The following is a 24,294-nucleotide window of genomic DNA, read 5'->3' on the forward strand; positions in this document are numbered from 1 at the left end:
CTCCCACCCCGTGGCTTTCGTGGCCCTAGTCCATGCTCGGATTGTAATCACCGTCGCGGGTAGGAGCGTCCTCCCTGCTTTCCCGCCATACAGATAGTGGAGTATACTGTGTGCAGACAATTTGTGCCTTTCCAATGCGTACGTGGGGTGAGCCGCTGGTGTATGTAGCCAGTCATTTACGGGCGTTAGGTGTTCTGCCCAATAGTAAGCCTCCAGATTCGGTAACGAGATCCCTCCATTATATTGGTGTCGTTGGAGTGTCTGAAGTGCGATGCGTGGTTGTTTACCTAGCCATAAGAAGGAGCGCAGGTCAGCGTGAATTCTGGGAATGGTGGTAGCTGGGAGCGGGTAGTACTCATTCTGGAGTGCGTAGAGGAATTTGGGTAAAGTGATCATTTTATACATCGCCGCTCTTCCCAGAATGGTGAGCGGCAACTGTCTCCACCTCGTCATGTCCTCCACCGCCTCCTTCATTATTCTGCCTACATTCTTCTGGAAGGAGACCTTCTCGTCCACCGAGATATAGACCCCCAGATATTGGAATCCCTCCACAGTGGTGAGCAGGCGGGCCGGTAGTGCTACCCCCGGTACCATCCCCTGCGGTGTGTACAGGACAGACTTATGCCAATTGATGTTGTGGCCAGCCATCGCCCCAAATCCCTCCAGCTCTCTGAACAACGTCCCCACCGTCACCTCCGGTTTCGTAATGTATAGTAATACATCGTCTGCATAGAGTGAGATTTTCTCCTGGGATCCCCCTATCCCGCCCCACTCAAAACCATGTATCTCCGGATTTTGTCTAATTTTGGCCGCCAATATTTCTATGGTGAGTGTGAAGAGCAGCGGCGACAGCGGGCACCCCTGTCTGGTGCCTCTCTCTACCCTAAATTCCCGCGATAGGCATCCATTCACTCGCACCCGCGCCTTCGGTGCTGCATAGAGCAGCCTTATCCACTTCCGAAAGTTCGGACCAAATCCAAACCGGCCCAATGCCGCCATAAGAAATGGCCAGTGCACTGCGTCGAACGCTTTTTCAGCGTCTAATGACATGAACCAGTGCGGCTCCATCCTATCCTTCACCTCTTGAAGCCAGTTGTGTGTCCGTCGAAGGTTGAGTTTTGTCGCTCTGTCCGGCAAAAACCCGGACTGATCTGCGTGAATAAGGTCAGGAATGACTGTACGTAGGCGTGCTGCCAGAATCATGGCCAGCACTTTTACCTCCATATTCAGCAATGAGATGGGACGGTATGAGGCACAGTCCTCTACGGGCTTGCCCTGTTTGTGGATTGGTACTATGGTTGCTAACTCCAAATCTCGGGGGAGGCTCCCTGTGTCGTAAGCTTCTACGTACATGGCCAGGAGGTGACGCGTTAGTAAGTCAGCTGTTTTTTTAAAGAATTCCGCCGGGAACCCGTTGGGTCCCGGCGTTTTCCCCGTTTTTAAGCTATTAATGGCTGTGGTAATCTCCTCCCGAGTAATTGTCTCCTCGAGTGGGGCACTGAGTTCCACCTCCAGAGATGGCACTTCCACGTTTTCCATATATTGTGTGGCCTCGTCCACTGTGCCGAGGTCTCTTGCTTTATAGAAGTTTTCGTAATGTAGTGCAAACGCATCGGCAATGCCCCTGTCGGTTGTTTCCATGTCCCCCCCGTCCCTCCTGACTTGGGCCACCCACCGTGCCGCTCTCTCTTTTCTTCCTAACCACGCCAACAGCTTGCCCGATTTATCGCCGACATCATAGAAACGGTGTAACGTTGCAAGCGATTGTGTTTTTGCCTCATTCGAAACCAGTTCTCTGTATTCTCTTTGTTTGTCGCACAACTGCCTCAGCGTGCCTATCTCCTTGTTCAGGAGATAGTCGCCTTCCAAGGTCAGGATTTCCGATTCTAATGACCTCGCTTCCCCGTGCTTCCTGTTTCGTTCGTCCCTCAGTCTCCCTTTGAGTCTATCTCTCAACACCGGTTTCATGGCCTCCCAGAAGGTAACTTTGGAGTCTACTGAGCCCTCATTTTCGGCTACGTACACTTTTATGTCCGCCCTCAGACCCCGTTGTATCTCTGGCGTGTGAATGTCCCAAGCCGCCAGACGCCATTCCGTCTCTCGTCGTTCGGAGGAAATCCCCACCTTCGCATAAAGAGGGGAATGATCTGAGATCCCCCTTGCTTTATAAGTGTATTCATCCCCCTCCGACAGGTATTGCCGTGCCATGAAAATGTAGTCCAGCCTGGAAAAGGCTTTATGTGCCCCTGAATAAAAGGAGTATGCCTCCTGAGTCGGGTGTCGCCAGCGCCAAGTGTCAGTAAGCCCCATCTCTGCCATATACGTCGCCAGCGCTGTCTGTGTCCCCCCTCTGCGTGTGGGTCCCGAGCGATCCAAGGCTTCCGACATGACGTCATTGAAGTCCCCCCCCACAATTTGCATCGTATCTGCAGTGTCCAGCAGTATGGACGCCACCTCTCTGAGTGTACGTGACTGGAGCTTCGGAGGCGCATAAACTGAAATCACTGTCATGTTTAGCCTATTCCATGTTCCCTGTATCCCCACGTATGTACCTTGTGGATCACTCCATGAGCGTGTTATGTTGAATGGGTGTGTTTTGTCCATTAGTATTGCGACCCCCCTTGCACCCGAAGTATAGCCCGCATGTGCCAAGACTTTGTATCTCCCTCTCGCTATGAATGTGCAAGTCCCTGCCTTCATGTGTGTTTCCTGTAGGAGAACCATGTCCGGGGCGAGTCGCTTGATGTACGAATTCACCAGTCCTCTCTTAATTTTGGACCCCAGACCGTTAACATTCCATGCCAAGATGGAGACTCCCCTGTGCAACCTCCCTGATGACATTAATGTACCTGCCATGTTGTGCAGTTCCTCTGCAGATTGGTAGGAGACCCCCGCCACTGTGTGTAGCCTATGTGGGTCTCAGGATTCTGACCGTCTTCCTTCGTGTGTTCCCTTCCCCAGCTACCCCCCCAACTACCCCAACTTGGTGTAACTCCCATCACCCTTACCCCCCCCCCCCCCCCTCCCCACCTCCCTCCCCCTTCAGACTCGACCCCATCAAGGTACAAGCTGTTGGTAGGAGTCGGTCTGTCACCCCCCCACTCCCACCCTCTATCCAACTATGTCTCACAAAACTCCGCCTAAATCAACCCGCGGTGTATCCCCCCTGCCGGGCGCTCAACCCAGCCGAGGTATGCACCACTCCCTGAGCTTGTTTCCCGGCGGCGGAACTACTATCTCCCTAACAAATGCTCTGTTCCTGAAAACAGAAAAGGGTGTTAAAATTAACAGAAAACAACAACTGAAAGGGTTGTGGCCACTTGCGTGTCATGTCCGTGTCCCGACCGACCATCCAGCCGTCCATCACTGCTACTTTCATGAGTGCGAATCTTGCGTGGTCGGTACCTCGCTGCAGTGCGTATCAGTTCTGTCCTGTTCCAACTGCCGTATCTCGGCTTCTAATGGATGCAATGAGCGGTGATCACTGTCCGAGTGCTCATCATTCCCGTCTGAAATCCTGTGGCGTTCCCCTTCCCCATCCGAGCATGCCTGGTCCAGGAGCCTCCTCGGCGACTTGTGTGTCCCGCTCGATGTCCCTGGCGATTCCGATCTACCTCTCCTGGTTCCTGCTGACGGGCGTGGCTGATATGGGGTCCCTGTGTACCTCGAGTGCAATCTTCTGGATCTCCTCCGCTGCCGTTGTGGTGAGCCCCACCGTGCCTTCTCTTGTGCTGTTTTCGCCAGTACCTCTCTTCCAACTGCTTCTCGACTATTGAGAATCGGTCTTTCCTCCAACCACTGCCATGCGTCGTCTGGGTGAGTGAAGAAGTGTGCTTTATCTTTGTATAGTACCTTAAGCTTTGCTGGGAAGAGCAACATGTATGTAATGTTCATTGATCTCAATTTGGTTTTCACCGATTCGAAGGAGCGTCTTTGCCTCTGAACCTCTTGACTATAATCCGGGAAGATCATTATGTTCGTGTTTTCCACTCTGATGTTACCCATCTTCCTCGCCTCACGCAATATTAAGTCTCTGTCTGCAAAGTTTAGGAAGCGGGCAATCACCGGTCTGGGCCTGGCTCCCTCCGGAGGTTTTGCAAGGAGCGCCCTGTGCGCCCTTTCGATCACAAAGCATGATGAGAAGCGGGCCCCTGCGAAAGTGTCTGTGATCCATGTATGCAGGAATGACGCCATGTTGCTCCCCTCGATTCCTTCTCTGAAACCCACGAATCGGAGGTTATTGCGCCTGGCCCTATTTTCCGCGTCGTCCACCTTCCACAGCAGTTGTCTGTGCGACGCCTGAAGCTCTGCCATATCTTTCTTGAGCGTCGTGATCGAGTCTTCGGCCTCACCAATGCGCGTTTCAGTCTCTGTCACTCTGGCGGAAAGGTTCTTGAAATCCTGCCGCAGGAGCGTGACCTCGGAGCCCACCTCCCCAATTTTAACCTCCAAGGCTGCTCGGGAGTCCTGAATGTCTGATCTCGACGCCTGAATCGCCGCCAGTAACCTGTCCGTGTCGGTGGCACCCTCCGCCGTAGCACCCGCGCTGTCTTTGGATGATTTTGGTGCTGTAAAGGTATCCAGCGTGCCTTGCTTGGGCGGCTTGGGCTGGAGTTGGTCCTTCTTCACCATCGTCGCCGAGGTTGTGATGCCGCCGCGGGATGTGTGTGGCGGTCGGCCTTTCGTGGTCACCCCCGCGCTGTCCGCTGCACCGTGTACTACTTTGCGCCGGATTCCGTCCGCCGTGTGTCCCCCACTTTCTCGCGGATTGCCACCACCGTGCCCGTCCCTGGATGACTGCTCCGGGCGGAAAGCTAGCCGTGTCTCCCGACCCCTTCCGCTCCGTATCGCTATGCCTTACCCGGGCGCTCGCCGCCACCTGGGCTCTCACTCCAGACACCCTGGCTGGATTGGGGTTCTGTCACTCGAAGGCGCCGATGTGCCTCTCCCCTCCCTGCCTGTGGGTCGGTGTATCAGTGCCTCTCCTGGTCCGTCGCGGTCACTCCCCTCCTCCGGTCAGGCGGCTGGCGGCAAAACTCGCCGATTTGGGGTTTGCCCGGGTGCTGTGTTCCTCAACTCCCCACGTGTCCAAGCCGCCTCTCAGGTGCCGAGTGGGGGGGGGGGGGGGCGGTGGGGACCTGCAAACGTCTCCCTCAGCCAGGTACCGGATCGTCGCTCTCACACCACCGCCAGAACTCAGACCCACTGCCCCACCGCACTACCGCTCCTCCGGTGTAGCGCGCCCTTCAGGTGCTGGAGGACTTCCCTGCCATGGCCGCCATCTTGGTAAAGGTCGCGGCGCACCGAGCCTCCTCACGAGCCACTTCGCCGGCCCGGCTGCTCCCCGTACCTTGTCCTGGCCGTCGCTGCAGATTCAGTGGGCAGGGGGACCACTCACTCCCTTCGCCGGTGCCTCCGTGCTCTCCCTCACTTGTCAGCGTGGCACTGCTGCCGCCATCTTGAGTAGGGGTATCTCGCACCCGATACCGTCCCTCCAGTGGACTACACACAGGGGTGAACGCGTGCCTCCCGGCGCAGCTGGGTCCGCCGCCCCGCTACTCCGCTCACTTCCCAGCCTGTCGGAATTGCCCGGTGAGGTGCGAGTCTCTCTTGCCGACCGGTCACTGTGCCGCCATTTTGTCCGACGCTCTCACTGCCCTCCGATGCGTCTCACAGAAGTCGGCGCCGCTCGCTCAAAAGGGCCCCGTGCTGGACGCCGGACCACTCAGTCCCCTCCCGACCACCTCCTACAACCGGCGTGAAAGTTGCAGGTCGTGATGGTGCTAATGCAGGTCGGATCTTTAGACGTCGGCCGGGAGCTCCCGGTAGACACGTCTAGTCTATCATGCCGCTGGCCACGCCCTCGTGTATAAATGTGTTTTGATCGTATTCAAATATTTGTTTCCTCCACACTTCAGAATTAGAAAAAAATGGCTTCATTTGTTCTAATTCCGATATGTTCTGAAACATCAGCACAGTTCTTTTTTTTGTGTGTGCTAGAAAAACAATCATACACTCTCCTCTTGCTTGAATACTTAGCCAGATTGTCACATAAATTCTCACGCTGAAGTCAGAGAAAGAAAAGTAAACACCAAGCTCCCTCAGAAGAGAGTTTGACATTTGAACTTTGTCTTTGAATGCACAGCAAATGTGACAAGATAAGAGCAACATTTAAAGTCTTGTTTGCAGAAAGCGAGTTTGTGGAAGAATACAGTAAACCAGGTTTGAACATTGGAAGGGACAAATTCAAGCTCGGCAGCCTAAAGCAAATAAAGCCAGCAAATTGAAAGCCAATAGATGTAAGTTGCAAATTACAAAGCCAATGGTAAGCAATGGGTGGAATTCATTCCTAAGTCTTCTTTCTGAATGTCCCCAAGATGTCTTTAGCAAACCTGACAGCTGCACTGCCTGGTAGGCTTCAACCTAAAAAGTACAAATATCAGACCAACATAGATGTTACTTGCAGATGCGCAGGCTGTGTATACCGTTTAAATCTCCATTCGAAACTGATTTCCTTGTGATCTTAGAAAATCATGGAGCATCTCCATTTAACAGTAAATAAACTATTTTACACTTCTATTTAACGCTGTGTGTGGTAAACCACAAAGATGCTTCAAGATCTTAGTGGGTCATTAGAATTCCCTCCTTGCAGGTTGCTGAAAAAGGTATAAGATCTGAGGTTGAACAGTCTTGATTGCTGCAACTTTGCCCAACCAAGACAACGGGCAGTGTTTCCACCGCCCCAACTCCCGCCGAATCTTTTGTCGCAACTGGGCGTAGTTGATAGTAACAGTATCTAGCAAGGCGGGGGCCAATTGAATCCCCAAGTAGGGAACTGCTTCCGTCGCCCACTGGATGAGGAATGAGCCCTGCAACAGAGCCAGAGTGGGCTTTTCTAGGGACAGATCGAGGGCACCGACTTGCTCATATTAACCTTGAACCTGGCCACACGACCGAACAGCTCCAGGTCCGTAAAACACGCCGGTAGCGAGTCCTTTGGTTGAGATAGTGAGATCAAGACATCGTCTGCATATAAGCTGATCGGATGGACATAGCCCCCTAATTTGATCCCCGTTACTCGCGGGTTGAGCCTCAATTTCTGCACCAATGGTTCCATGTAGAGGGTGAAGAGTAGGGGCGACAATGGGCACCCCTGCCTCGTGCCTCTCCCAATTGCAAACCGGGGGGATGTATAGCCGTTAACTCGCACCGTGGCCGTCGGGAATTTGTAACAGTTCATTACAAATGTACGGAACTTCGACCCCAATCCTACCTTCCCCAGCACCTTCTCTAAATAGGGCCAATGGACCCTATTGAACGCCTTCTCGGCGTCGATAGCCAACATCATATATTCCCCTTCCGTAAGTGTAGCCTTTTCAATAAGTTGGAGGGCCCGTTTAGTATTATCAGAGGTTTGGCGTTCTGGGATGAACCCGGCTTGGTCTGGGTCAACAAGGCATCCCATATGTGGTGCCAGTCGAGCAGCCAAAATCCCAGTGTACAATTTGAGATCTACGTTAAGTAGAGAAATAGGATGGTATGCCCGGCACAGTGATCGGTCCTTTCCTGGCTTAGGTATGACTGCTATGGAGGCCGCCAAGAGATTACCTGGGATTGCCCCCGGCTCCGAAAAGGAATTAAAGAGGCACTTGAGCAGAGGGGCAACCTGAGTACAGAATTTTTTATAAAAGCTCGCAGGGAAGCCGTCTGGCCCCGGCGTCTTCGCCGTTTTAAGGCGTGAGATGGCAGTGATAACTTCCACTGGCCGGATGTCTCGTTTAGGTGTTCTGCCTGATCCTTTGTGAGGACTGAAAGAGGGATGGAGGCCAGAAAGGTATCCTCATCCCGGTCACCAGTAGGATCACCGGAATAGAGGTCGGCATAAGTCACTGAAAGCACCAGCAATCTCATGGTCATCCGTAACACGCCTACCATCCCCCCGAAGGATTTCCTGCACTGCCTGCTGTTGCCTCACTTCGCGCAGTTTGTGCGCAAGTAGGCGCCCACACCTGTCCCCGCCAGTGTAATATGCATGACGCAACCGCAAAGCCGCAAACTCTGCCCGGTCCTTAACAAGAGCCGCAAGTTCTTGCCTAACCGCTTTCAACTGCCTCCATACGGTGCATTTGCTCCAGCTCCCTGGTCCGCTGGGTGAGGTCATCTCTCTTGCTCTGCCATTCAGCATTATACTCTTCTCTTATGACGGCCTTCAGAGCAGTCCACTGTGTCGCAAGTGTAGTGTCCGTGTTGCTATTTTGTGAAAGATAATCTGATATAGCGCGCTGTATCCGAGCAACCACCTCCTTGCGGTGCAATAACGTCCCTCTGAGGCGCCAAGCCTGTTGCGCGCGCTGAGTCGCAGGGAGTGAAAGGACAACCGTCACTGGGCCATGATCAGAGAGAGAGGCAACCCCTATCTCCACCTTAGTAGCTAACGCATGTGTAGGTGTGGATGCAAGCAGATAATCTAGGCGAGCGTATGTTTTGTGTGCACTAGAATAGTAAGAATAATCCCTCTCCTGGGGGGTGGAAGCTGCGCCAACGGTCCCTAAAGCCTAGCTCAACTAGACGAGACATTCCCTCTACAGAGAGAGTACCCGCTTGGGAAGTGCGTTGACACGACCTATCCAAATTATTATCCAAGACTAAATTCAAATCTTCTCCCCAGCACAATGTGGCGTTCTAGTGTGGTTGTAGCCTCAGTAAGAGCCCTGTGAAAGAACTTCTCCTGGCCTTCATTGGGGGTGTAGACGGAGCAGACAGTAAATGTAGTGTCAGCCAGAGAAAACCTGTAGGACAACAACCTTCCTTTAATCTCTGCTGATTTGTGCATTACTTTACCCCTGAACCTCTGGGCCACCAATATAGCAACTCCCGCCGTCTTGGTAGAGTTAGAAGAAAAAAACTGGAAAGGAAACTTCCGGAGACGGTGGCAATCCCTTTGTAAAAGATGCATCTCCTGCAGGAGGCAAATATCAGCATGGGATTGTTCTAAACAGAACTGCTCTGCGTTTAACCGGGTTGTTTAGCCCTCTCACATTAAGTGTGAGTATTTTAAGCTCCGTGACTGGCATCTATCCTATAATGTACGTGTAATGTACGTGGACAGCTGAGCAGGCTCATCAACAGTGAGTGATCCAATGGCTCGTGAGTTAGTCTCTCCCCCAAAAAGCCCAAGCTTTGGGTATCTATTGTAAGAACAGTTCACTCCCTCCCCAACCAAACACCCCAAAAAATCTCCCAAACATGAAGAAATTTATTTTTATTATTTCTTAAATTTGTATAAGCGCAACAGCTACCCAACAAGGGTTTCCCGGCGCTATCGAAGGAGCAGTAGAGTAGGAACAACCTACTGGCCAAATAGCTAGGTTTTTAGTGACTTTCGAAACAAGAGAAGGTCTGAGTGCATGCGCAAAATAAGAGGAAGAGCATTCCATAATACCGGGCCCAAGTATGAAAAGGACCGACCGCCCATGTGGGAAAGTCTTATCTTGGGGACCTGGAATTTAGCTTGTGTGTGTCAGACCGAAGAGTGCGGGAAGGTACATAGCGGAGGGCTAGGTGTTTGAGATAGCGGGGGGCTCTATTGTGTTTAATCCGGAACATTTAGGTTAAAGCCTTCAACCTGGTCCGTTTTTCGACTGGAAGCCAATGTAGCTTATTGAGCAGGCTAGAGGCCGAGGAGAATCTGGAGGCCTGGCACAGTAATCTTGCGGCCGTGTTTTGCACACGCTGCAACTTGCGCATGACATCTTTATTAGCTCCCAGGTAAAGGATGTTACCATAGTCCAGCCTTGCAGTGACAAGGGCCTGGACTACGGTTCTCTGGGTAGGGGCAGGCAACATCCATACAATCTTCCTCAGCCATCTCAAGATGGTAAAGCAGGTAGCCGCAACCTTGGTGACCTGTTGACACATAGATAGAGATTCGTCAATGATAAAGCCATGGTTGCGGACCTGCGGGGAGGGCTGAGGAAGAGGACCCATTTCTGTCGGCCAGTGTAGAGGGCCCCAGAGTCCTTTCTCCTTGCCCAGGACCAGCACCTCTGTTTTTTCCCCATTCAATTTTAGAAAGTTTGCATTCACCCAGGATGCCACCTTTTTAAGCCCTATCCTAAGTGCTGAGGGCTCTGTAGTCTTCCCTGCTGAAAGAGAGAAGACAATCTGGGTGTCGTCGTCATAGGAAAAAAATCGACAACCCAGATTCCTCAACAATAGTAGCTAGGGGTCTAACATAAATGTTAAGTAACAAGGGACTAAGGATAAAGCCCTGTGGAACCCCATGGGGTAATGAATGGACCTCAGAATTGGCAGTAGAAAAGTATGGTTCGTGAGAAATGAAGTCAGCCAGTTTAGAGCGGCGCCCGTAACTCCTATGGATTGGAGGGATTGTATTAGTACGGCATGGGAAACAGTATCAAAGGCCGCACTCAGGTCCAATAGCACCAAGGCCACTGTCTCGCCCGCATCAATGTTCCTGTGGAGCAGTTCTGTAACTCCTAAGAGTGTCGTCTCAGTCGAATAGCCGGTCCTAAAACCGGAGTGGGAGGGGTGGAGAAGCTCGTTAGTTTCGACGTACTGAGATAACTGGATATTAATGTGCCTCTCTAAGACTTTAGAGAGGGCGGGGAGCAAAGAAATTGGTCGATAGTTGGAGGGGAGAGCCGGGTCTGTATTAGCTTTTTCAATAGAAGCACTACCATAGCATGCTTCCAGTCAGCAGGGACGGAAGACTCCATAAGGGATGCATTAAGAAGTTCCAGAATGCGTTGAAGGGCTGGCTGTTCAAGCTGTTGTAGTACAGAAATAGGAAGGGTATCGAGCCGAGATCCAAAGTGGGTCTTATTAAGGAGAAGTTTAACCATGGTCATGTCAAGGAGTGACCAGGTTATGAGTAAATTTTCCCGGTCAGGACCAAGGGTAAAAAGAAAGATATACTCAAACATAGTGTCCATCATCTGTCGATGTTTGGTAATACCGTAGAACAGGTAGTTCATCAACTTTCCCATGACCCCCGCACCCACCTCCCGCCAACGGCCTAGAGCCTAAAACAAGCAAACAGTCTGCCATATAAAGTTAGAAAAGTCAGCCAGGTTGGGTCGAAGTTAAGTCCGACGAGACCGCCTCCACTGCGGCACGCTGTCCCTCCATAATCTCTGCTGCAGGAGGTTTCCACACTCTGCGCCGTCACCGCTGCTGGCGCCATCTGGGCTGGGAGTCATCACGGTCCGCCCCTTGGCCGGTCCAGTCGCTCTCATCAGCTGGTGGGTCAATGCCCAGTAGACGGCAGGCTTCTGGCAGAGAACGTAGCTGGTACATTTTATTGTCCATTTTGAACACGAGACAAAACGGGTGGCCCCAACTATAGGAGATGTTGCGTTGTTGTAGGTAGGCTGTGACTGTTTTAAAGGTTCTGCGCTTCTGCAGGGTGAGGGGAACCAGATCTTGGAACAGCACCAGCGACTGATCACGGAAGGAGAGAGGGTACATCTGCCAAGCCCTTTGAAGAATCTCCTCTTTGGTGCGGTAGTCCTGCACGCATACTAAGATATCAGGGGGTGGGGCGGACGCGGAGCGCGGGGAGACCACCCGGTGTTGGTGGGCGCCCTAGGATGTGGTTGAAGAGGTCTCTCGAGAAGCTAAATAAGTCCTTTGTGGCGTCAGTCAGTGTCACTCCCCGGATCCTTACATTATGGCGACGAGAGCGGTCTTTAAGTCCTCCAGATGTGTCTGCAGGTCGACTTGTTGCTCATGGAGTCGGAGGATGTCCTGCTGCAATGCCGCTATTTCAGTGTCTTTCCCATCACTTTTGCTCTCCAGATCCGCCACCCGTTCGCCGATACCATCCACATCCCTGCGGACCTCTTTAATCTCCTCCGTGAGATCCTTTTTCAGTGTGTGGATGTTTTCCCGCAGGGTAGTAAACAGTGATTCCAAAAAGGATTTGGTGATGGGTTCCGACCCGCCCTCCGGTCCTGGGGCAGGCTGTGTAGAACTCGAGGCCATGGGGGTGGGTTGTTGGTTTGCTTGTGCTTTGGCAAACAGATCTTTCAAGGTCTTGTCTCTACGCCCCCTGGAGGTGGACATTGCGCATACTAGCCACTGCAGGAATCACAGTCTCCCCCCCAGTGACCCCAGCAAATGTATCAAGCCTGAAAATTCCAGTGCAAGTGCCAACGACCAGCCCAGTCCAAAGGGTCTTGCTCATTCAAGCCTAGACTTAGGGGATATTCGCCAGTGGGATCTGTCCCCACTGGCGGCCCTAGCTATGCGAACCCTAGGTTGCTCTGGTCGTCCCGTTAGGCTCCGAGTCCTCAGCTAAGTCTCGCTCTGGTCTACCAACCCCCAGGACCCAAAGAAGGTCCCTAAGTGGTCCACTAGCCCGCTTCCCCAGCTGGGCTATCCTCCAGCACAGACAGGCCAGACTCTACAATTCAGCCGTACTCTCACATTACCTGGGGCATCCGCTCTCCAGAGCAAACTCTTAGGCCTTGGAGCCCCACACCAACGGGCACTCCGTAAACACCACGCCGCCGAAGGTGTCCCTGTGTGCTGCTCCTCTACAGTGAACTCCCTGCGGACGGCTCCTCTGCCACTTAACTTGCACGGGTTGCTGTGGGTCTCCCCAATCGCTCCCTAGAGGGCCACACACCTCAAAATCTCTGCAGGGCCACCCACCGCGTATCACCGTCTCGGATGCAGTCTCTAGTGCAGGTGCCCTCTCACATCCAGCCGCCGGTCCCTCCAGTCCCCCCGAAGTCCCCAGCACTCACCGCTAAGCTGATAGGGAGTTCCAGGGCCCCTGCGCGCAGCATGCCTCACCTCGCCGGGCCGCAGAACTCTACTCCACTAGTTCCGGGGGGGGGGGGGGCACAGGTCCAACCCTCCACTTGCCGTCCGCTCTTTGGCCGTTGTAGGGGGATTCCCCCCCCCCATCACCAGCAGGTCCCGCGAGGCACTTCAGTTGCTGTTATTGCTTCGGTGATGGAGGAAGGGATCTGGTGCTACCCCCGGCGGCCTTGGGCTCCCCTTTGCGCTACTCTCCCTTGAGCAGACGAACCTCACTGCGTGCAGGCAGCTACAGCATCTCCACTCCGCAGGGCCGCCAGGTGTGCTCCCAGCCCGGATCAGGCCCCAGTGAAGTCGGCCCCGTAGATGTTCCCCCCGGGGCTCAAGCGTCAAGGACAAGGATCCAGTTTCAGCGCGCCAACTGTGCTAGATCGCAACAACTTCACCCCAGTGAGCAGCCCCACCTCCAGGTGTCTTCAAGGGCCACTCGTTACGTGACTCAGCCTCAGTCCTGAATCCAAAAGTCACTCACACCCCTTAGCTCTCCACCGCCGCACTGACCATGCCACGAGGTCGCCGACACTCACCGCTGTGTGGAGCGGGCACCTCAGGCCTGCCGTCCTGCAGTGGGGCCTCTCCTCACCAGGGTCACCGGGCTCCTCTCTGCAGTTCCGAGGAAGGGACACGGTCCCGCTCTCCCGCCTGGAGTCCGCCCACTGGTAGCCGGGGGGGGCTCCCCTCTCATCCGCCGGGACCCACTAGGCCTCCCGGCCGCTGCTACTCCTGCGCCGGGTCTCCCACCAGAGTCCCAACGGGAAAAAACCTTTACAACGCAACTTTTACAATGCACTACCATTACAACAAAACTTTTACAACGCAAGATCCATGACAACGCATTCCATCACAACGCAACCATTACATCGCATGACACTACAACGCAAACCATTACAATGCATGTCATTACAACGCAGTCATTACAATGCATACCATTACAACGCATACCATTACAATGCATAGTACCCTTACACTATCCAAAACTTACCCTACTATTGCACCCCCTGTAGTTAGAATAGTAATTTTTACCCCTACACTATCCAACACTAACCCTACTGTTGCACCCCCTGGAGTTAAAATAGTAATTTTACCCCTATACTATCCAATACTTAACATACATGCAATGTAATGTTATGCGTTGTAATGGTATGCGCTGTAAAGGTAGTATGCGTTGTAATGGAATGCGCTGTAAAGGTTGTTTTTAGACAATTCGTTGAAATGGCATGCGATGTATTGGAATGCGTAGTAAAGGATTTTGCGTTGTAAAAAATGCGTTGTAAAGGCATGCATTGTAAAAGTATGCGTTGTAACGTCATATATTCGTCCCAACCCCAGTTTCTGCGCAGGAGGGTCCACAGAGGAAGAGCCCAGAGAGGGCCCCCACCGATGCAGGCCGCTGCTAAAGTCTCTCCCTCCGGTAGGATGCCGCTTCGTCCCCGCACCACGGGGGACTGACAAAACGCCTTTGGCCCAGACCGGACCCCAGCGTCTCAGTCGTACCTTCCGAGCAGCTAGGCCTTAGCGAAACTGTACCGGGGGTCCACAGTCATCCAGGTCTTCAGAACCTGTAGGGCTCGCCAGGTGCCACCAGGTACCACTCCAGGCCACCACCTCCGGCACGCCGTCCAAGGAGGGCCCGGACTCCTCCGTCGGGCCCTCGACCGTGGACGTGCACTGCTCGGCCCAAAATGGCGGCTCGTCACTCCGCTCACAGTGATCCCGGGACCCCCACCAACGTTCTCTCGGGGTCGGGCAACCGCTGACACCCCAGTGGTGCGGCGGATTCCCAGCGCTCGCCACTGCTCCGCGGGGCCCCTATGTCAGCTGGTCTGTTGCTCAGAAAGAGGCTGCCCTTCATCCCGGGCCTCTCCCAGTGTCCCTGGGGGAGGGGCGCGCTTGCAGCCGCGCTGCAAATCACCCTCCTTTGCCCTTGCCAGAGGCGTTCAAGTCCACTGAACCTCGCCGGACCAGTCCAGTGCCCAATGCTGCTCTAATGCTTAGGTCCACAGACCCTTGAAGGAGAAACGCAGATGCTAATAATGGGCCGTTGGCGGGAGCTGTAGAGCAACACATTGGCTCACGCTGCCATCTTGGCCACGCCCCAAAATATATTTTTTAAACTAAGTAGATAAATTGTTCCTAGGCATGTGCAGCCTTTTTAAGTCTTTGTGAAATAAGTCTGTATCCAGCCACTGTTTGGCAGGATTATGCACCTCATATGAATCTAGTACAAAAACTTGACTAGCAGCTAATTACCTATTTTGTGTTCCTTCGTGGTATTTTGGATAGCCTTCACTGAAAGCCATGCTTCTATTACTAAGTGACCCTTCTCCTCCCTCCGACTTAACTATAACCACTTATACTGCTTCAGACCTACTTTCCATGTTTGTATCTGAGGAGTAATGTGTGAAAGATGGCTTAAAAGCAACTGAATAATAGCTGTCAAAATACAGTTAGTGGTCCTGATTTAAGATAGCACAATTTTACCATGAGCTATCAATGGCACAGAGTCTGTGAGCCAAAATATTACTGTTAATGCTGGTGGCAAATTATTCCTTGATTCACAGAACATTATTTCGTTTTTGGTATCGTGGTGTGAATGACTTTGAAATTCTTACTTTTGTGTCTGGTTACTCAACTTTATTAGACTCCATTTTTGTAGCTTCCGTTATGGGTCTTATACCTGAAAAGATAATTATTAAGATTGTTGCCTCATGTCTTCTGCTGCAGCTGTGGATCTGCTGGAAAAGATGCTGGTTCTGGACACTGATAAGAGGATCACTGCAACGGAGGCCCTGGCCCACCCTTATTTTGCTCAGTATCATGATCCAGATGATGAGCCGGTGGCAGATCCCTATGACCAGTCCTTCGAAAGCAAAGAGCTGGAGATTGAGGAGTGGAAAAGTGAGTAACAGGAACTTCAAAATGGAGAGTGCCTTGATTCTCTGGCTTCTCCTAATACTTTGTGGTTCAAAAACAAGAAGATGCTCACAACTTATCTCTCATATCCGTAATTGGGGGCATGAGAACCGTTGCTCCCTAACCTCTTCTCAGAGTGTAAAAGTGGGTGTATGTGAGCTGCTGTTATTAATTCCGAGAGTGGAGAAAGGGTCTAACCAAGATAACCTATGCCCATTATTTATTTCCTAAAGTAAAAATGTGGGGTAACCTTAAAATGTGTACAGTGTTGGGCATCTAAATTACTATTTAACTGCCCAGTTTGGGGGGAGTGGCTCGGCTGCTTCATCACTTTCTACAGTGGGGAATTGGAGAGACGCATTGCCTTCACATGACTTCTTAGAGTGAAGAATATGGGGAACAAGAAGCTTCTGCCGGCTGACCACAACCAAGCATCTGGTTTCTTGTTGACTCATGCAATGGAGGTGTTGCTTTGCAGTTTCCGTCAATCTGCTACTTTTAGGTGTTGGACTTGTTTGACCTTGACCACCTTCTGTAATGGCTCAAGAGACTAAGGAATAAAGGAAATACTGGTTTACACGTTCCCAGTGGTGTAGATTCGTAAGCTCAAGCATTTTCATAACATTTTGTGTTTGCTTTTATGAAGAGAGCACTCGTTCTGTCATGACTTCCTCAGTGGGCAAAAGAGGTAACCAGGAAAGCATGTTCTCCCTCCGAGTCTTGCAAGCTTAGCTGAAAAAAGATGGATTAGCCAAGCCACTCGAACCTTAGTACTTTCCATCTGAGGTCCCTGTCAGGGGATGTTCCCTGGCTAAAAGCCACCTGTGTGTACCTAAATCTACACTAAGACTCTCAAGATAGTATCTTCTGGTGCTAGGTGTCACCTTTAGTATTGTCACAAAACAGGCATTTGCACTGGTTAGTACTGTTTCAGGCCTTGCAAAGGCCAGGAAGCGGATATACAGTGCTAACTGTAAGATTGGCATATATGTCCTAGAGTTCACCCTTCGTAAACACCAGGGAAATATATTATTTTCAAGATTGGTGAACATCCGTATCTGACCGTGCTTTCATATTAGCAGCTAGTGAAAAGCATTCTGACTTCTGACCTCTGTGTGGTTTGTACTGTTTAAGAATTGAGAAAGATGTGAGGTGATCCGCGATGGGCTCCATCGCTTCTCAGCTAATCTCAGAGAGGTCTGAGATGCCATGTCACAGTTTCACTCTGTGGTCCCCTCTCTGTTAGAAGGAAGGAGGTCTCACGGTGAGATGCCCTCCTCCTAGTGAGACGGTTTGGTCTTCAGGATCTCTTCCCTTATAGAAACTGTAACTGAGATGCACCTTCTACCACAGGGTATCACAGTTAGACATGTTCTCTCAACAGTAAGGACCTCTCCATCAGGACCTAATTTTGCAGTATGATATTGCCTCCTTTGTAAGAAAGCTGCCCCTTGGTGCACCCTTAAATCAGGAAAGGTTGCCACGTTAAAGTGCCCTAGCAATCGTTATGTTTCTCAGGTTGCTGGGCAAATATCTGTTGTTGCCTTGAAAGGCATGGACTTGAATACATTGCTTTTGCCACCTCCCCCTTGCTGCCTCAGATTGTTGACATATTTGCTTATCTGTTTACTAACCTCTTCCCCTGGCTGTTGCAGGTCTGACCTACGACGAGGTGGTGAGTTTTGTGCCTCCGCCGCTGGACTCTGAGGAGATGGAGTCCTGAAAATCAAGTTGGACTGTGTCCGTTTTCACTGTGAGGGAGAGCTCTTTGCCCCGGGACTCCCACCGTTCAAGTGCCTCTCGTCTCACCCATTCTCCTTGGTGGCAGGGTTGGGTCGTCTTTCGTGATCTTGGGGGGAGGGGGAACAGAGTTATTTATAGTGACTATATGTACGCCTGCTGCATGCACGCCTCTGTTATGTGTACGAACTGTGCCGAGCAGCCTGTTCCTGATGGAGCAACTTCTTGTATATACGCCCAGTCACGACTGCCACTCAGAACCTTAAAATGGGGTGCAAAACGGCCAATCGGAGTTTGTGAACCTTCCGTTGGGTGTGTGCCTTTGATCGGAGTGCTATCGGACTTCTGATAAACGACGAGGGATTTCAATTCGAGTGAGCAGCTCTTCCTGGGGCCTTGGAGAGTGTTTTTTTTTGCTTTTTAGTTTTATTTGAATGCTTTGTGGGGAGTACAGACGTTCTCTTCCAGGTGTATTAGAGCTCTGGCGGAGGAAGGGTGTAATTTATATTGGGATCTGTTTAAGCTACTTGCCAATTTAAGAAATTGAAAAATGTTTTATATATATATATATATATATATATATATATATGTGTGTGGGGGGGGGGGCTTCACATTAACAGTATTACTCCTGTTCTCGCAGCACTCATCAGTTGAGATACTTCTGGATGTGAAGTTTATCCCACTGCCTTCTCCCTACCTCTCTTAGTACCAGACAGCTAATATTGCACCCAGTTCTGTGCAGTTGCGTACACACTTTTTGTAATGCTCACATGCTCCTCCTGCCTGCTCAAGGTAGCTCCTATCTTTCAGGTGGGCTAATTCCCTTCTTTTTGTATGAGAGTTTTGTCACAGTATTCCACTCCCTGATTGTTGGAACAGTACAAAGTTTCTCCTGCTCTTAACCACACACGCATGGCACTCTTCATACTGTGTTTTCTCTCATCTACCCGATTGCTCTGTTTGTTGAAACAGTCGCACCCTTCTCTGGGCTCCTCCAAACAGTGAATGTGATGAGATCTTCATTTTCGTGTGGTGATCTAGTGCTGCAATTGGAGGATCAGACTATTCTGTGTTGGTCTCACAACATATTTTTTATGTGGTCTCAAAATGGTTAATATGTGGGAATATTCTAGCAGCTCATTTGCGATAGTCATGTGTAGAAGCTGTGTATGGAGAGCATCTTCTATTAGTTCAACTACTACTTTTTAGTCACCATCCGTGATACACGGTTAACAATATAATTACAATTGAGGCCAAAATACATATGCTGACCTCGTAAAGCAAAATAATAAGGTGACATGAATAAAGGCTAAAAATGTAGAGGTAAATGCAGGACCCAGAGCTAAGTGGAAGAATTGCAACTTGAGTGTCTAGCATGTAAGAAATAGAATAGTGATTTGGAGAGTGGGAGAAGCAGAGTTGTGACCCATGCATATTTTGAACAAGGCTAGTTCAGAGGATATGAGGAAAAGGACCAGGTCCAAGTCACAAAGAGAGATGGAACAGAGGCCCAAGAATCAGAGGAAAAAAGGCAGAAAATGCCCAGAGAGTGCAGTGAAAAAACGAATAAGACTAGAATCATATGGGAAAACTCCTTGGTCTTTAAAGTATGACATATGCGTTGTTGAGTTAAAAAAGGAAATTTGGCTTAAAGCCATAGATAGGTAGTAATGAGGAACATGAGCATAGGAGAAGGAGAATGGGAATAAACAAAACGTTGAGCATAGGAAAAGCAATACCAAGGCTCAGTGAAGGAAAAAAACAGATTGGGAAGCTAATGACTAGGTGCTGGAGAAGAAACAGACCTGTCTAGTTCCACAGGAGGAGAAACAGAAAGGAAGCTTAGTGTGTGAGAGATGGAGAAAAAATCAATCCAGGTCCAGCAAGTCAGAAAATATGCCATACCGAAGCTTGAAACACTGCAGCAGAAACCGAAGGGGACTCAATATGAGGGACAAAACCGAATAAAGGCCTGTATCATAGGAGTGGGTCCAATTAAGGTCTAGTGTGTAGGAAGACGAAATTTGGGAGTACAATCTAGGAGGAGAGTTTGGTATTTGATCCATAGAAAATGAGGACAATTCTACTCAAGCCTTAAAGGCAGAAGGATAAAAGTGAATAATCGGTCACAGCATTTGAAAAGAAGCTGAACCAGAGTTAGGAGCGTACAATACCAACATTGTCACTTGGCCAGTCCCCGATTTTGAGGTGGGGGTTGGAGAAAAGAGAAAACCAGCTGATTCTGGGTATTGTCTCACATGAACATATGTTGTCTAGAAACTCTAAAAACCGCAAATGAATTTTGTAAAATTGAGGAAGCCAGTAGGCTTCTTTACTGTCCATCAGCTCATTTTTCTCTATAAATCTATTTATGAATATGTTGGCTTCTATGAAGTGTATTAAGCGTTTTCCGATATTAATTGTGCTTGAATTAAAGAGTGATTTGGGAGAGGGGAAGGGATGACATGGGAAACTGTTGTGTTTTTCTAATATTCCACAAGAGTGTAAGCCTTGGCAGTGTGAAGACCCCTCCTTGCCATGAGAAAGGGTTGTGATGGCTCCAACATGGTAAGGATAATCTTAACTTGGGGAAGAGAGGATGGGTGTAATTGATAAGAAAAGGTTATGATGTCTAATCAGCAAGCCACGCAATTACCATCAGGTCACACATACATCACTGGAGGTGAAACACTTCCCTGTATTGCTAAAATAAATTTTGTATTTACAAATGATACAGCAACCCAAGATATCAATGTTTCACCCTGGCTGCCACTCACTTATTCAGGTTAAGCTGCATCAAACATTTGGTATCATACCATAAAAAGAATACCATGGAAACCGAAGTCGAGAAGCCATTAAACAACAAACCTTTCTAAATCTTTTCCATGATAGCTGCCAAAAGAATTTGTATGGTAAAATCATATTGACTTTGTTAGTTTCTGCAGTTTAACTGTGGGAGAAGCCTAGTCTGTGAAGGAGTTGTGAATCAGTTAATAGGTATAGCTGGCCGAATGGAAAAGAGCACAGGAAAAAGTGTGGCGAGTCGTTGTGGATGCCTTGTATAGCCAGGACAACCAGGCACAGTGGACCAGATTACAGATAATTCCATGCAGGGAGACTGCGTTCTTGATTTAGCTCTTAATTAGTCCAGCTATAGAACAATAATGTGTACTTGATTTAGGGAAGTGAATTGGTCCACGTCTACACCACGTCTGATTGCTACACTTGACGCTCTTCCTGAAAAGACATGTATGCTGATTACCATCTTAAAATTGGGGAAGTACCAGTCCATGATTGAGTTTATAAGAAGAATAAAAGATTTAGCAAGCTTTCAATGCAAATTATCGCATCGATGCATTTCCATCACTGTGAAGAACGTGTCTTCAAAACAGCACCTTAACAGAAACCTAAATTACCAGAAATAAACCTAAAGGTTCGTAGTGGCCATTATAGAAAATAAATACACCGAAACAATATTTGCAATGCCCAAAATCAAGAGAGGGGAAATATATTGGTGTGAAATTACCTAATGGAAATTAATGGTTCCAGCAAGCTTCCCAAGTGATTGTAAGTATTTGCTTTCCTGCGTGCTTTTAGGAAGATCAGGCAGGGTCCTGGCTTCTGTCTGTGCTTGGACAGTGATTCTGATTGTTCCTCCCACCATCTTCTTCTCCAGCTTGCAATCACTTAACTTCTGGAGAGTAGGCAGATAAAGTCAAACATTGCTAGAACCTGGACATGTACCACTGCTTCCACTTTTCCGCAGAGGACTGTACTTGCCACTTCCTGCTTTCTGCCTTGTTTACGTCTCTTCAGTTCATGGCTATAATGGTCCATTGTTTTCTTTTGTTTGAGGCATGTGTGCTGTAGATACACATGCTTTGCATACTCCTGTCATCTAGTGTTGGGTCCAGATGTTTGCAAGTTGTTTTCTTTTAAGAAATCTTTTCCAGTCACGAGGTAAGTTGACTTCTCCTTTCGGTGATAGTGGGCATGGGCATCAGCTCCATTGTTAGATTGTTATCTTTCCGCCATTGGGTTCGGACATGTATTGCGGCGCTCCGATTCAAAACCGTTAATTGGGATCCCATCGGTGCGCAATTCACTTTACACTCATCTGTATTTTTTCGGTTGCATCTCCACCTTTTCGTGTTAATCTAAGAAAACGTTATCTATATTATCGAAAAAAACTCCAACCGCGGCCTCGGGCCTAACTCTTTCCTCAGTTTCTACTTCAAGAACTAGCGTTCAGCCTTCTGCCAATGGAACGGACGCCGTTTCAATTCTGTTCTCGATGCCTCTTAAAATATCCGCGTACCAACCAGCATAAGGTCTGTAATCTCTGTCTCTTCCCGTAGCATAAAGAGAAAGACCCTTCGGGACCGTCGGGCTCGACAGAGAGACATGCAGCAACAAAGTATCCAGGCCACCCTCGATATCTTCGGTGAGGATATCAAGCAGGAACAGGATGAAATGGCAGCGGAGGAAGAAGAGGCCTTCTCCCACCAGGATTCCCATTCTGAATTGGAAATCGCACTGGAGTCCCAAGACATTCCGGCTCCACAGGGTGCCGCGAGTACCAAAGCCCGTTTGCCCACCAAACCCACTCCAACAAAACAAAAGGCCATTGGGCCACCACTGCCAATAGGCCATGGTCAGCACCGAGACTCTGATTCAAACACCACGCCTACCGTATCGGCACTGAAACCGTAAGTCAAGCATTCCGGCTTGGGCCCGAGCCAAGATGATACCCCTTCGGTTCCGAAACATCTCTGATCAAAAGAGGTAAAGCAAAACTCTAGCTCGGCAACTAACATTTCGGCACCAAAACAAAAAGGCACTCCCTTACAGTCACCGGAGCTGATTTAGAAGAAAATGAAGAAAGAGCTGATTCCTAAACAAAAGAAGATTCACATAAATCCTGGTACCGGACACATAATGGCTAAACCAGTGATACCTGTAAAAAGAAAGGTAGACCCTGAATATAGAATCCCTCTCAAAAAGAAAGAGGACATAGCTACTAGCCATATTCATATCCCCCAGACCTTCTTCACCAACACCCATTATACAAGACACAGATCCTTTACACATTACACCATCAGGTTCTCCTAAAACAAATCCTGATATAGATGAGGATGATGACAATTATTTTCAGCCACCACCAGATCCATGGGATGACTATAATATAGATGCACCGCAAGACACAGACCCTGATCTATATCTAGCAAAACCTTCCCCTCCTGATGATAATACTGCATATTGAGAATTCATTTCTTGGGCAACTAATTACCATGGAGTGCCTTTACATAAAGAGGCAGTAGAAGATGATTTCCTATTTGAAACCTTAGGAAGCACACATAAAACCACACAAATGTTGCCTATGCTTAAAGGTATGTTAAGGCACACTAATGATATTTTTAAAGACCCAGGTAGAGCACGTATACTAATACCGAGAGTGGACAAAAATTATAAACCCCCCTCCCTCTGACCCAGTTTTTATTAGGTGCCATTTGCCTTTGATTCCTTAGTGGTGTCAAATGCCCGTATAAGGGCAAATTCACAAACATCAGGGGAGGCTCCACACCTAGATAAAGAATCCAAACTTATAGATGCATCAGGGAAAAGAATAGCTGGTCAGGCAGCCAACCATTAACGTATAGCCAATACACAAGGTCTCTTGTCCCGATATGATAGAGCTCAATAGGATAAAATGGAAGAATTACTACAATCTCTCCCATAAAAACACAAAAAGAGGGGGCAGGAAATAGTACAAGAAGGGAAACTTTTCTGATTCCTCAATCAGGTGTGCATTAGGTGCCTCAGATACTGAAGCTGGAGGAATCAATACTAGAAGTATGCTTAGGAGACATGCATAGCTCAGAATTTTGTGTTTCAAATCTGAGGTGCAATAAACCATTCTTTTTTTTTTATAATTCTTTTTATTACATAAAGAACAAAGTCAGGTGGTCATCACAAACAAGGATACAGTTACAACATATTTTGTAGTGGAGAGACACAGGGTACACACATCTCTTTCTGTTACATAAGTTCTGTGGAATACATTCAAACTTGTGGAAGTCATAATGAGGTGGGGTTCACAAATATCACCACGGTAAGCATTCCATTTTGACCACAACGCCACCCACTTCTTAGGACAACCCTGGTCCACATATACCGTCTTTTCTTGGATCATGCACCAATCCATATCCTTTTTCCAGGAACTGAGCGTTGGTGGTGCAGCTGCCTCCCACAGTCTCGCTATGTTTCTTTTTGCAATTGCAAGCCCTAGTGTTACCCATAGCTCTCCCTTGGATGACAAGTCTGTGGGCTCCCGGATATTGAGAAGGCAGCGCTTTGCCTCCGGACGCAGCTCCACACCCCTCACCTCACTCACACATCCAAGCACCCGCCTCCAGTATGTCTGCAGCAGCTGGCACTCCCACACTATGTGTAAGAAGGTACCCACCTCCCCACACCCCCTGCGACAGAGTCCATCTTCGATGCGTCCCATCAGGACCAGCCGTGTGCCCGAGATATAAACTCGGTGAAGGATTTTCAGCTGGATCAATCTAAGTTTTGCCGAAATTGCTATCTCCTTGGGGGATGCAAGTGCCTCTCTCCACTCCTCATCGTCTATTTCAAGACCGTCTGCCTCCCACTTCCCCCTGAGGGCCAGCAGCGGGTCCGTTGTGTGGTTGATGAGTTTTATGTATGTGAGGGAGATGGCCCGCTCAGGGAGGAGGCCATCCAGAAGCCTGTCCTCCAGAGGGGAGGACTCCAGGAGTTGTGTCC

General features: G+C 49.6%; 1 protein-coding gene across 2 annotated transcripts in view; it reads left to right on the plus strand.

Moving 5' to 3' along the window:
* Positions 1–19,880, plus strand: part of LOC144755433 (mitogen-activated protein kinase 14) — a 519,324-nt gene extending 499,444 nt beyond the window's left edge. The window contains exons 11-12 of one of the 2 annotated variants that reach the window (XM_078644343.1): positions 15,574–15,747; positions 17,418–19,880. In XM_078644343.1, coding sequence (XP_078500469.1) covers positions 15,574–15,747; positions 17,418–17,485 — 242 coding nt within the window. In that variant the 3' untranslated portion in view covers positions 17,486–19,880. The remainder of the gene's footprint in view (positions 1–15,573; positions 15,748–17,417) is intronic. The other variant, XM_078644344.1, reaches the window with a different exon arrangement.
* Positions 19,881–24,294: the final 4,414 nt, after the last annotated feature.

The sequence above is a fragment of the Lissotriton helveticus genome, chromosome 5_1 (genome assembly GCF_964261635.1).
Source record: "Lissotriton helveticus chromosome 5_1, aLisHel1.1, whole genome shotgun sequence".
NCBI classification, from domain to species: Eukaryota; Metazoa; Chordata; class Amphibia; order Caudata; family Salamandridae; genus Lissotriton; species Lissotriton helveticus.